Source organism: Corvus kubaryi, unplaced genomic scaffold (assembly GCF_017639235.1).
Source record: "Corvus kubaryi isolate FWS band 111438036 unplaced genomic scaffold, C.kubaryi_AGA036_p1.0 138, whole genome shotgun sequence".
NCBI lineage: Eukaryota > Metazoa > Chordata > Aves > Passeriformes > Corvidae > Corvus > Corvus kubaryi.
Window position 1 is genome coordinate 5,302,547 of NW_024580672.1, and position 12,549 is coordinate 5,315,095.

At 44.9% G+C, this 12,549-nt stretch overlaps 1 protein-coding gene across 1 annotated transcript; it reads right to left on the reverse strand.

The window, feature by feature from the left end:
* Window positions 1-836: 836 nt before the first annotated feature.
* HIF1AN (hypoxia inducible factor 1 subunit alpha inhibitor) lies at window positions 837-10,571 on the reverse strand. Its single transcript, XM_042018791.1, has 8 exons — window positions 10,256-10,571; window positions 9,052-9,302; window positions 7,626-7,774; window positions 5,789-5,934; window positions 5,185-5,291; window positions 4,722-4,785; window positions 4,374-4,484; window positions 837-3,229 (listed from the first exon to the last, which is right to left on the reverse strand). Exons 1-8 carry the CDS (start codon window positions 10,502-10,504, stop codon window positions 3,185-3,187), a joined length of 1,122 nt encoding a protein of 373 aa, XP_041874725.1. The 5' UTR covers window positions 10,505-10,571; the 3' UTR covers window positions 837-3,184.
* Window positions 10,572-12,549: the final 1,978 nt, after the last annotated feature.

Below are 12,549 nucleotides of genomic sequence, written 5' to 3' on the forward strand. Positions count from 1 at the left end.
GCTCTTTGCACAACCTGAAACATTTCTGAGCATTGTGACACCAGCTGTATGTTACCCAAGAGGCAAGTGCAGAGCAGAAAGACTACAGGATCAGACATAGCAGATCTCAAAGTTCAGTGGAACAGAAGCAAGGGTGTTCAGATGATGATCCCAGCAGGCACAGCATGGAAGGGTGAGCACCCACAGTCAGACTTTCTGCACCTGGCTTTCATACTCCCTTCACATTTGCCCCGTCCCCCAAGGGTGCGAGGAGAGAATGCCATTTCGGGCAGCCCAGGCTGAGACATCTCTCTCTCTCTCTCCCACCACCCCAACATCTCTCACCTACTATTCAATTCTTCCCTATTTTATTACATCTTAGACATTTGTTCAGAATTAGTCAACATTTCACTAATGGTTAGATTCCAAGATTGCTGTAGAGTTAATATTGCCATAAAATAACCAGTGTCTACCAGGTAGAGAGGACTCCATCTCCCAAGGCTGCTAACATACAGCACAGGTACACACAGGAAGCTTGCCCCCAAAATCTCCTTGACAATTAATTGAGTTCATTAGGCCTGGTTATGTAGTTTGCTCCATCACCCAGTCAGTGACAAGAGTATGGTGACACCATTCAGGTCAGCAAGGAGAGGAATTTTTCCCTTCCCACCAGCTTTCCCTTTCAGGCTCATGCAAGTAGTATGGAGAAAGTTGTGAAGACACACAATAATGCAACAGCTTTCACCAGCGAGGAACACAAGTGGAGTTGTCAGAAGGGCTGAAAGGTAGCTTTATACGCACATGTCCTTATGGAGCTCTTCTACACAGCCACTCACAAAATAAAAGCCACACCATTCTGTTGTTCAACATTGGTTGTATTTAAGAACTACACTTCAGAAGGTACCATGTGTTTGTCACACCCCACCCCCTGCACACACACCCCTAGCAGAGAACACACAGCTTCCCAATACCATGGCAAGGGGCATTGAAAGCACAAGGTGAAAAGGGAAGGCGGGGGAGTCAGTCCATCAGTGCATTGTAAATGAGCTTTCACAAAGTCAAGTGCAGCAAAACCTCTTCAGACACTTTAAAAGTTAGACCTTTGGCAAATAAAAGAAAAAAAAAAGGATCCTAAAGTTCTCTAAGTACCATTCTCTCTCCACATGGGATATGAATTCCCACCCTGAGCTTCAAGAGTTGATGGTGTCTAACAAGCAGTACTGAGGACCACCATGTGCTGAATAAATAGCACAGAAATGGGATTTCATCTGAGCATCTTTGACCAAAGGGCACGTGCCCAAGATTCCTGGGAAGGCCTTGCTTTTGGCCAGTCAGGAGCTTAGCCTTCTTCCCCAGTTGTCCAAAGGCTGAGCATTGATAAGCATCCAGCTGAGTGACCTTCGTCTGGATCTAAGCACAGCTCTGGAGAGCCTGCAACATGGCAATCAGACTACTCAGTGACACATGCTTCTTGAACAAGGACCCTGTAGCTGCCAATTACACTTCATTTATTCTGACCAGTAAAGTAGCCAGAAAACTTGCCTCAGGACCTCCTGTTTGAGAAGCCTTTCACCTTTGTGAAAGACAAGCCCACTGCAAGTGGTGCATGAGCTGCCCCAGCAAAAGATGGGACCTGAGGCCAAAGATGGAGCACTTCTCAAGTAGCATGTTACACTTTTATCAGAACCCACATCAGAACAAGCCCAGCACAACAGGCAAAACACTGGGAAGTCTCAACAACACAAATTCTCCACTTTCTGGGATGAGATACATGGGCTATGAAACAGCTTCTTCCACCTCTAGCTCTTGGGACCCATTACAACCGCATCAAAAATACAAGACCTTTGCACCACCCCCCAAACAAGGGACAGCAGTGCAGCACACCTCAGGGAATAAAAAGCCAGCTTCCACATGAGCCTAAGGCTTCTGCATGGAAGAGGAGGAAAGCAAAATTATTCTTCAGAGTGATTACTGAGGACTCAAACAGAGACTTATCTGGTTCCTGTGCTCTGGTCTTGTCACTTCCCAGTCTGTCATGTCAAGTCCCAGAACACAAAAAGGATCAAGATAAACTTAATCACATTTAAACAAAAAGTCCTGAACTCTTTCACGTAACTGTACAAGGAAGAGAACCACACACTGGCATGGATTTATCTGTTGGACAGGAGCCACACAAAATCACACAAACGTGCGCAGCCACACACACTTGAGTTCTTGCAGTTTCAGTAAAAAGGGCACTTTCCTGTGTTAGTCTGAGGAGCCAGTACCCCTGCTGGGGAGAAGTGAGGCTCTGTACCTATTTGACACTGTGTTTTGACAGCTGAGCTCAGCATCCGTTGGAAATTTAATTTAAAAATGTGGCTTAATCATTCAAGACTTGGAGAGTGCCCTGGCATTTATGCATCTCCCTTCATAATGCTACATCCCCTTTTAACCACACTGCAGCTTCAGAAGAGCAGGAGAGAAGCCTTCACTCCCCAGAAAAAGCTGTCAGAAAGGAGATTTATCTAGACTCATACAAGACAGATGTTATTTGGAGAGCATTGGATTTGGTGCTCACACACTAGATAAATTCATTCTGATCTCTACCCTGCACTACATCCAAAGTGTAGGTGTCTTAGGTTGAACTAACTGAATCATTCGTCCAGTTGCTCAACACACACAGGCCATCTCACATGTTCATTTCCATTAATACGAAAAGGTGCCAGAGCTGAGCAGGGACAGGTCCTCTAACAACAGAGGACTGCGAAACCTAACATTTCCCACCCTGTATCTACTGCAGGCACCAACACACAAACCCAGCCAGGAGGTCCAAGCCCCATGAGGCTGAGGAAACAATATTGCTCCTGGTTATCCTTCAAGCTCTTCTTCATATGCCTGAAAACCCTGAAGTAACACATCCGAGCGCCAGAAGCCATGCTCCTTGTGGCAAACAGGGCAGAGGGAAGAAAATAAACAAGTTAGTGAGCACGAATCCAGCTTCCAATAAGTGCAGACTCTTTCTTGGGAGGTTCAGTTAGATGAGAGTGGAGGATGAATAGGGTACTAATGGTTTTGCAGTTCCAGTAGCCCCTTTATTGTAGTGGGGGCCGGGATAGGCCAGGAAACCCATCAGTCTGTTAAGTGCTGCGTGCAATACTAGCGCTCAGTATCTTCCATTGCTTGTGAACAAAGCAGCTCCAACATCAGCCACGGGCACCAGGCATTAGTCATACCGGCCCTTAATCATCATATTCAACAAGGGACCCACCTGTTAAAAGCAAAAACAGATCATTAGCCAGGACAGTTACACACAAATGGCAGTGCAGAGCCTGCTCCCTCTGCATCACAGAGCCCAAGATACACTTAATCACTTCCAAAGTAGCGATAAAACACTGGGACACCCACAAACACATTCTTAAAATACCCTATCAAAATTGCAGGGTTCTCTGCCAACAACCGACTTCAAGCGACACCAAAACATTCCATCCAGGGTGGAAACATCCTTGAAACATTTTTACTTCCCACACAGCATTTGTGATTTCTAAGTAAACGCTATTAAAGGGAGCCAATAGTCATCAGGAGTTGCTTTTTTCAGGGCAGAGAAGGAACATTCTCACTCACTGAATCCTCTCTGGTCCTTGGGGTCAGTAAGAAGGGGAGCTAGGACTGATGATTTTGCTAAAGTTTTTTTTTCAGTCAAGACCACTTCCACATCTCAGCACTGCCTAATCACAGAGGGAAATTCAGCATGCTATGGCAGTAAAATAATCTCATGGGAGAGGCTAAAGAGGAGTTTCTGAACAGTGGTAAGGATTATGGACCATGGAAACATTTCTATCCTCAACCCCCATTTCCACTTTCAGATGATCAGATCTTTAAAGGCATACTCTTAGTACCTCAAGTCTTTTAGACTTAGTACCTCAGGGGTTTTTTTTACATGTACCAGTTGGTTAAGATTGCAAAGAATTCAGAGATGAGCAAGACACATGTTGAAGAAGAAGCACAGGACTTAATAGAGGAGATTTCTGTTATTTACGAGACTTGGATTCAACAGGTAAAAGAGTTTCCTTTTTATTGCAAATAATGGGTATCATTGCTGCACAGAAGGCTAAGAAGTGTTTGGGAACAACATTTTCCTGGCAGTGCCCAAAGCCAAAGTACACTTTTTCCCACATACAAGAACAACTACTTCATTGTAGTGGTCCTTTCCAGAATTGTAATTTTAAGAGCTTGCCTTTTTGTAAGTAAATGACCTTCTGAAGACTAGAGGAAGAACCATGCATAGCAAAAGAGCAATCCTGCTTTCTCCCACCCTCACTGTGGCACCTGCAGAGCCAAGTAGCTGTCATCTCAAGTTTTGCATTATGCCTTAACGATTTCAACAGCAGTGACCACATGGTTCTTTTCCATACCTCCTGTGGATTTCCTAAGGCTTCTCCCAGCATCTTCTCAATGTTCCTCATTATCGCCACTTTCTGATGAGCCTTTAATGGATACTCAATTCTCTTTGGGGTTGGGGCACCCTGAAATACCAAAATGAGCTCATTTGCATGCTTCCTGTATTGGCAGCTTGTTCCACCTTCTCCCAGTCACCCAGTTCTTCACATACACAACTCAAAAGAGGAAAAAGTAGCTTCCAGAAGCAAAGGACTTGGTGCCATGAAGTTCTCATATTGACAAAGTGTGCCAATACATCTCTACCTGAAAAAACCCTCTGGGATGGAGCTATCCAAGCTGTGCTGGAAGGTGCTTATACTCACTTTGTACCAGAAGTTCACAGTGATGGTAATCCCTCCATTCAGGAGAGACTCAATGTGGTGCCACCTGCATGGAAATCACACAAAAAAAAAGAAAAGAAACTATTGCTGTAGCTTATAGTGAAATACCTTGGATGATGAATTCAAACAGCACTAGACAAGCCTTGCCCTATACCTCCCTCATCAAGACCTCAAAACTTCTGGAAAGCTCTCCTTATTTAAATATAGATCTTTTTCTCACACATGTTATTGAGTACACGTACAATTAATGCGGTGTCAGGGAGAATTACTGTTCCCATCCAACAGACAGGAATTAGAAACATACCGGTCCAAGATATCACAGAAAATATCATGGTTGCTGGAGAAGTCAAAACAAAATACTCTAAGAGCCAAACCAACACTAATTAGCAGGAAACCTTTTAAACCTCTGTTTTTTATCACGGTGCACTCCTGCCATCGTTCTTACCAGTACATAGGTATGTACAGCACGTCCCCAGGACCCACCACCGTCTCATAGCCAACCACATTCCGGAAGTTCGGAAACTTCTCATAGTCAGGATTGTCAAAGTCCACCTAATAGAAGAAAACATCAAGAAACTCAGAAGAACTTCCTGCAATAACAGTCCTCACTATTGGCTCTCAGTGTCAAATCATCCTGGTCTTCCCTACATGGCTTTTACACTCCCATTTGTATCTTAACTTCATTGCGAGGTCCTGCAGTACCCTCCAAGTACTATTTAGGTAGGAATCTTGCAATTTGTCTGTCAGCAAACCTGTGTTTGACCAAGTGATCAATGAAACAGAACAGAGAAGGCAGCAACTGCAGCCCCGTTGTGCTATCAGTAAGAAGATTTTTATGGCCCTAGCACTTGCGAGTTGGGACCAGACACAAACAGAAAACCACCAGTCCATCCACCAACGCAGCCACCACTTAACAGATCTGAACAGAGGTTTTGCAAAAGCTCAGCAAGTGTTTTGCAGCTTTAACTCCACTGCAGCTTCCTCCCACCTAGCATCTTTACAAATGCCCATTTCTGGCATGGAGCAGAGAAAAGATCTGCTACTCTCACCTGGCTCTGTCTGTCGCACGGATGGTGCACAGGATAAGGGTAGAGGCATTCAAACTGATCAGGAGGAAACAGGATACACCTCTTGTAACCCTTAATCTGAGCAAAGAAGTTCTGTTGCTCATCATAATGAGCTGGTGTCACATTCCCTACACAGAGAGAAAAGATAATCAAGACACTCTCATGTACAGGTATGAAAGAGAGAAGCAAGTTACATTCCTTGCTAAAGACAGAAAATACACTCCCACATATTCAGAAACTAAACAAGGAAAATGACTACAGGAATGTTACAAACTGATCACACTATCAGTCAGCCTTTATTGAGCTGTTGCTACTCCACTTAATTTCCATTCTAAATCCATATTCAGCAACTTATGCTCTACAGGATAAGGATTTCCAGCTTGTTCCAATGAACAGCAGATGGTGAATGTTGACAGGAAGCTTCTTCATAAAACACTTTGTTTAAATGAGAAGTTGTGGAACGGACTATCAAAAATTATTAGTCTAGAGAAAAGGAGCTTAACAGTCAGATTTGGAAAAAAGTCTTAGAAGTTTTGCAAGAAAACAAGTAAACAATCTCTCTCACCAGAGCTCCCAATAGCACCCGCTCAAGTCTGATTAACAGTGCTTGACTGTTGCCACTAGATCTTAAATTTAATCAAATCTTTAAATACAATGGGGCATTTTGTACCCCTCACAACTGCTTCCCAGGCTGTTTGCCAATTCAGATATTACTCTCTTGGCTTGCAAGAATTAAGATAACAGTTAACCCCGTAACTTCATTAAATAGATCATACAATCACATGCTGCTGTAAAGACATTCCTTTTTCTAGCACATGCTGGCTCAAGACAATTCTTTGGTTCTTGTGCAAAACCTATTAATAGGATTTTAGTGATTATATGGCCTGTAAGGAAGTGATGGTCCACTGTTTTTATAATAAGTTCTCTCAGCTACTAAAACAAGTGGCAAAGACAAACTACTGTAGATTGCATATGACTTGCTGCAAAAGGGAAAAAACATCCAAGTTGTGTAATTGAACAATTATAATTAGATATGTTGGCCACATTGATTATAGGCCCTCCCACTTCACAAAATGGTGTACATTTCTTACCCAGTTACTGAGACTACTTTCTAAAAGAACGTTCTCCTTGCAAACAGGCTAGTGGTACCTCTGTCTTCTAAGGCACCTGCCTCTAAGTCAGGCTCCACATGGATTTGCAATTCTATTCTACCCAGATACTTTTAGAATTTACCCATCTTCAACATTCCCACTGTTCTCTAGCCTTTCAAGACAAAAACGTCAGGTCTTAATGAAAAGAGAATTCCTCCTCACAGTGCACCAGCTCCAATAAGAAAAAAGGCTTCACAAAATAATCAGATTTCCTCCTGGGCAGACATTGGACATACTCAGAAAAGCCCAGAAGTCTAACGCTGGTCAAATTGCAAACCTTTCTGCATTTTTAATCTGCAGACTCCAAGATTTTTAAATCTACAGCACCTGAAGCATGCAAACAGTAAAAGGTCCCAGGATATGATTAGCAGTTACTGGAAACACAGTCCCACAAGCATCACACAGAGCCTTTCCACAGGCACATTACATTCAGGCATTTACAGTACATGCCTGGCAAGATACAGGCTATGCCTTTCCTTGTTTCCTCTTTATAACCCAAGTTAAATTGTGACATCAGTCCCCTCCCAACCCAAAGCTTTAAACTACCTCCTCTGAAGGAACACATAGAAACTAGGGGAAAATCCATTTGAAAGACCTTCTGGAACTGAAATATGGAACTGCTGACCCAATCTTCTCCCTTTCCTCTCCAATCTGAGGAAGCTATTTACCTTCCATGCCAATAAGAAGCAAGTTAGAAGTCAGTTGACCCCAGCCACGTTTCCCTTGCTGCTTGTTAATCCAGTTCCAGTTGAAGCCAAGGAAATCCACCACAATCTTCCTTCCAACTGTGTCATTCAGTGTTTGCTGTAGATATAGCCTGAATCGTCCAAGAGACAAGCAGAAATTAGGTATTAAGCTCTGTCATGAACACAGACATACATACCTCTGTCTCTTCAGAAAGATTTCAAAACAGAGACGTACTTCCTAGAGATTCCGCTCTATCACTACACACCTTAAATACCTGTGGAAGGAAACAGTTTCAAAAAGTCCCCAAACTTTGCAGAAAGGTTCCCAGTACAGAATAGAACAGAAATCAGTTCAGCTTGAACGATTACAAGAGAAAAAGATAATTTTAATCCAGAACAACCCTCTTGCAGGGCAGGAGGGGGAAACTCTAAACGGACTGGCCATCATCAAATATCAAATTATGTTCATGTCTAATCCCTAGATGAATGCCACCCCTTCTAACTAACCTGCAACATCAATTACCTCTTCCAGCAGAAGTACATGAGGCAAAAAGAGGACTCAGGAGAGCCTGCACATTTCAGTATCAAGTTACTTAAAGCCATGTTTACATTTAGACATAGAGGATCAGAGGAATCAAGCATCTGTAACAACAGTCATAGTATTACAGACTACTGTCTGCAATGCTGGAAGAAAACGCATTTTTAAGAGTAAGGACTGCCTTCTCTCTTGGAACAAACACACTCAAAGCTGAGAAAAGAGAAAGGTACAGATGACAAGTGGGCATGGGTACAGTGTTGCTTCCAATTAAGACACAATTAAGCATCTGTAAGTCTTTTTAGAGGGCTGCAACTGAAAACACTAACTGAGGGTTTAAGTACAGCTGGTGATAGTTATATTCCATGTCCACCTGAAAGTCCTCTCAGTAACTTACAGCTCTGTTAGTGGCACAGGCCATCACCACCAGTACACAGCACATGCACAACCTGGCCTCGTATTTCCCAAAGAGCGTTAGCTCCAACTGCCTTGGGATTCTGTGGGAAAGCCTGAATGTCATAGCCTGTACCTTTTTATCAGATAACAAGCTTCTCTACCAATACCACAGTCTGCCAAAAGAAAGTGAAGCTTAATTCTTTCTCTATACAAACACTGCCTCACACAGAGGAGGGGGAAAAAAAAAAAATTCCTGCAGCCAGCGTGAACAGTTTTTTTGGTATGACTTTTTTAATCAGGTAACAAGGCTGATGTCAACTAGAAGCCCTGCAGGAAAAGCAAGGCTAATAAAGTGAAACAAACAAACAGTTTAAAAAGTTCAAGACACTTTAATCATCAACACTCACTGAAGAGAAACTTAGCCCCTACTTAGGCCTGAAGAAACAGAGAAACCTCCACACTCCATATATCGCTTACCTCTCAGCACTCCCTTTTTGTTGTATTTCTTTGAGTCTGTCCACAAACTCGGCAAACTTCATCTCTTCCCTACTTGACTTGGGTTTGAAGTTCTTAAAATTGGCCATTTTCTTCTCATCGTAGTACAAAAACTTGTGTGTGCTGGCACTGTACACTGAGAAGTCCCCATTACCAATGTTTTCCTGGAGGTAGTCCAGGTCCCATTTCAGAGCAGGATAAACCAGATTTGTATCTGTCAGCACCACCGGCTCCTGGAGAGAAACAGGAAGTTTATTGATTCAAGGACCACTTGAACTTAAGGAACACATTCACTATTGCACCCACACGACCTCCCTTTCAAAATGGGGAATTGGAAAAGGCATTTGAAGTAAACAGATACCTTGTTCTGGGGAGAAAAACAAACAAGATATGATAGAAAGTTCTAAGAAAGTGGTGGCCTGGGGTTACAGCAAGCTCCTGGTAGCAGTGGGACAGATGGCACTATCTACTCAGCCCATCTCTATCAGCGAGATCAGACAAACATTAGCTGGCAACACTTCTGGGCCTGCTTGGTCCTGCCATGTAGCCAGGAGACACAGTAGATTCTGGCTGGTCACTTCCAGCTTCAGCTGTGAAGGGGTAAATGCCAGCAAGAAGATACCTCTGAATCCAGAAATAGAACTCATCTCTGTTCTCAGAGGATTGCAAATAACCAGCCATCAAAAAACCATCTCTTCTACAGCAAAAAAAGAACCATTACAAAAGGAACACAAAGGACATCGCCTACCTCCTCATCTACCAGCAGTAAGCAACCTAACCAAGGATGGCAGTGCTGCGTTCCCAAACTGTGCATGCACAACGTCCCTTCTTGAAGACTTTTCTTAAAAAACCCAACTACCAAACCTACCAAAGCAAGACTGAGCTGGTACAGAACCAATACAAGAGCCACCACTGCAAAGCAACCTTTACACCTGTGGCTGCTCGTACTAAAAAACAACCAATACGTGTCCATGGTTTTACACAACGTTCCAACGACTTCCATCCCGACAACAAAGGGCTTAAAACAAACTTTTCCTGCAAATTTCACAACTCAACGCTGTAGTGTCGAAGAAAACTGTCCACTACAGCAAAGAGGAGCGGGACAGCGGCTACAACGGAGACAACGCGGTACCCCGGAGGGACAGGGCCGGGATGAGGAGGTGACTGCGCCCGGGACCCCCCTCACCTCGTTCTCGATGAGCTCCTCGGCGCGGGGGTCGCTGTGTCTGAGCCGCGGGATGGGCCGCGTCTCGAAGGAGTAGTGGCGGAACTGGGAGTCGCTCCAGCCGGGCCCTGCCGCCACTGCCGGGCCCTCCCGGCAGCCCGCGGCCGCCGCCGAGGAGGAGCAGGAGGAGGAGGAGGAAGAAGAAGAAGAAGAGGAGGAAGAGGAGGAGGAGGAGGAGGAGGAGGAGGAGGAGGACGAGGCCGCCGCCATCGCCGCCTCCGCCGGAGAACCCGGACCGAGGAAGCCAGAAGCGGAAGCTGCGCACCCACGGCAACGCCGGAAGCGGAGGGCGGAGGCGGAGGGCAGAGGACCATAGAGAGGGAGGGAGGGAGCGGCGGCGGCGGCGGCGGGAGCGCTCCCGCGCGGGCGGAGACTGCAGGGGGCTCCGCTGCCCTTCGCCTCCTGTCCCTTTCCAAGGCTCTCGGACATCCCTGGGAGCTGGGAGCACAGGCGGGTGAAAGACCCACTACAGAGAACAGAAAGGATCGTCTCGTTGCCGGGCCCCGTGCCTCCCCGCGTGCCTGCAGCCTGCAGCCCCTTCCCCTCAAGGGCAGCGAACCGGGCGCAAGCGCTGCCTCTCGGGCATTTCCATTGCCCTGATGGAAACAGCGCTGCCCGCTGCCTCAGTCTGCCTGCGGGAAATGTACTGCGCAGCTCTGCGCCCGAAAACGACAAGGTTAATTAACACTTGCTACGAAAAAAAATGTGTAGCACTGCCTGGTGCAACTAACACCCAGCTTGTGATAGCGACTACATCATTTTAGCAGGATTTCATGAACTGTGTGACTGAAGCTGGAGCTGTTGAATTATTTTCTTGTTGTATGTTTGTTATGTGAGATAGAGTCTACATTTGGCTTTTAATCTGCAAACAGCAAGAATGATGATCGCTATTTCCCAAGAACGCATGCCACATTAGGCATCAGCTCTGGAGAAAATTTTGGTCTCTGGCATTCAGTGGCTTTCACCTTACAGTAGCTGGGATTTGTTCTTCTGCCTGCACAAAACTTTGCGTTCATGAGAATAATGCAATTTCCATTTGTCCTTGAAAAATTTATTAATACACTTAGTTGCTAGGGAAATGAATGCCCACTCACCTTTTAAATCTGCTGTACAGGTTAACAAGAAATTTTACAGTGTGTTTGCAAATATATTTGGGTGCTTATGAAACTTGAAACACAGCTGTGGAAAACTCAAACATAATTCAGAAAATAAATACCCAGTGCTGAAGACCTGATGTAAGAAGCAGCTGACCACAATCCAAGCCTGCAGTGAGGCCTGAGCCCAAGTCAATGGGAACCAAAGGTCCCCACTTCCCGTGCTGTCCCCACACTGCTGTAGGCTGCAGAGGTGGGACAAGCACCAAATGCTGCTCCATGGAAAACAGCAGCAGCATCTGCAGTGGAAGGTTGGACTCTTGGGTTAATAACTTTATTAGATAACGGAGTAACTTCACTGCATACTCGTTTGTAAGAGAGTTGGCTGAATTAAGACACCATCCCTAAAATGACATCAGTAGGCCTTTCTTTGGGATAAGTGAAAGGATCCTGTTCTTTGTCTGCAACAAAGCCCCCATCTCAGGCATGCTGTATCTCATATATTTTTGTGGTTCATCACTATCTTCATTCAATTATTAGGTTTACAATTAATGTTGTTATTAGAAGGAATGGCTTTAATGACAAATTGTCTGTGATAGTTTTCGAGCTGCAAAGGTTTATAATGTAAATCTTTATAGAGACATTACCCATTACGGCTGATGTGAATAACTGAAGGAAAATGAGTTCAACTACCACAGAGTTTACATAATGAAGTAAACTGCAAAATCCTTTAATGCTCATATTGATTTTATTTACAATAATACATTGCTTACATTTGAAGAATCACATTGCTAAATTAACATGCCATTTCTGCGGTCCACCTTCCCCTGGCTCCATGGAGATAAGACGATTCCATTTGGGTATTGACTTTAATAATATTGATACTGATACAAAGAAGGCGATTTGCATAACGCCGCCGGGCACGGCATCGATCCGATTGAGCATTGATCCGGCTGCTCCGCAGGAGGCTCCCCGCGTCTGGAAGGCAGTACCTGCCATAAATTTCCATTGTCCCGCTTCAGACGATGGCAGACAGAGCACCGATGCCTTCTCCGTCCATTAACCTCGTGTCAGTATTACAATAACAGCGGCCAGATAACTCAGGCCCCGGCGGGGACCGCTGCCCGCAGCGGAGACAGCCCCGGGCGGCCGCGCCCCCCG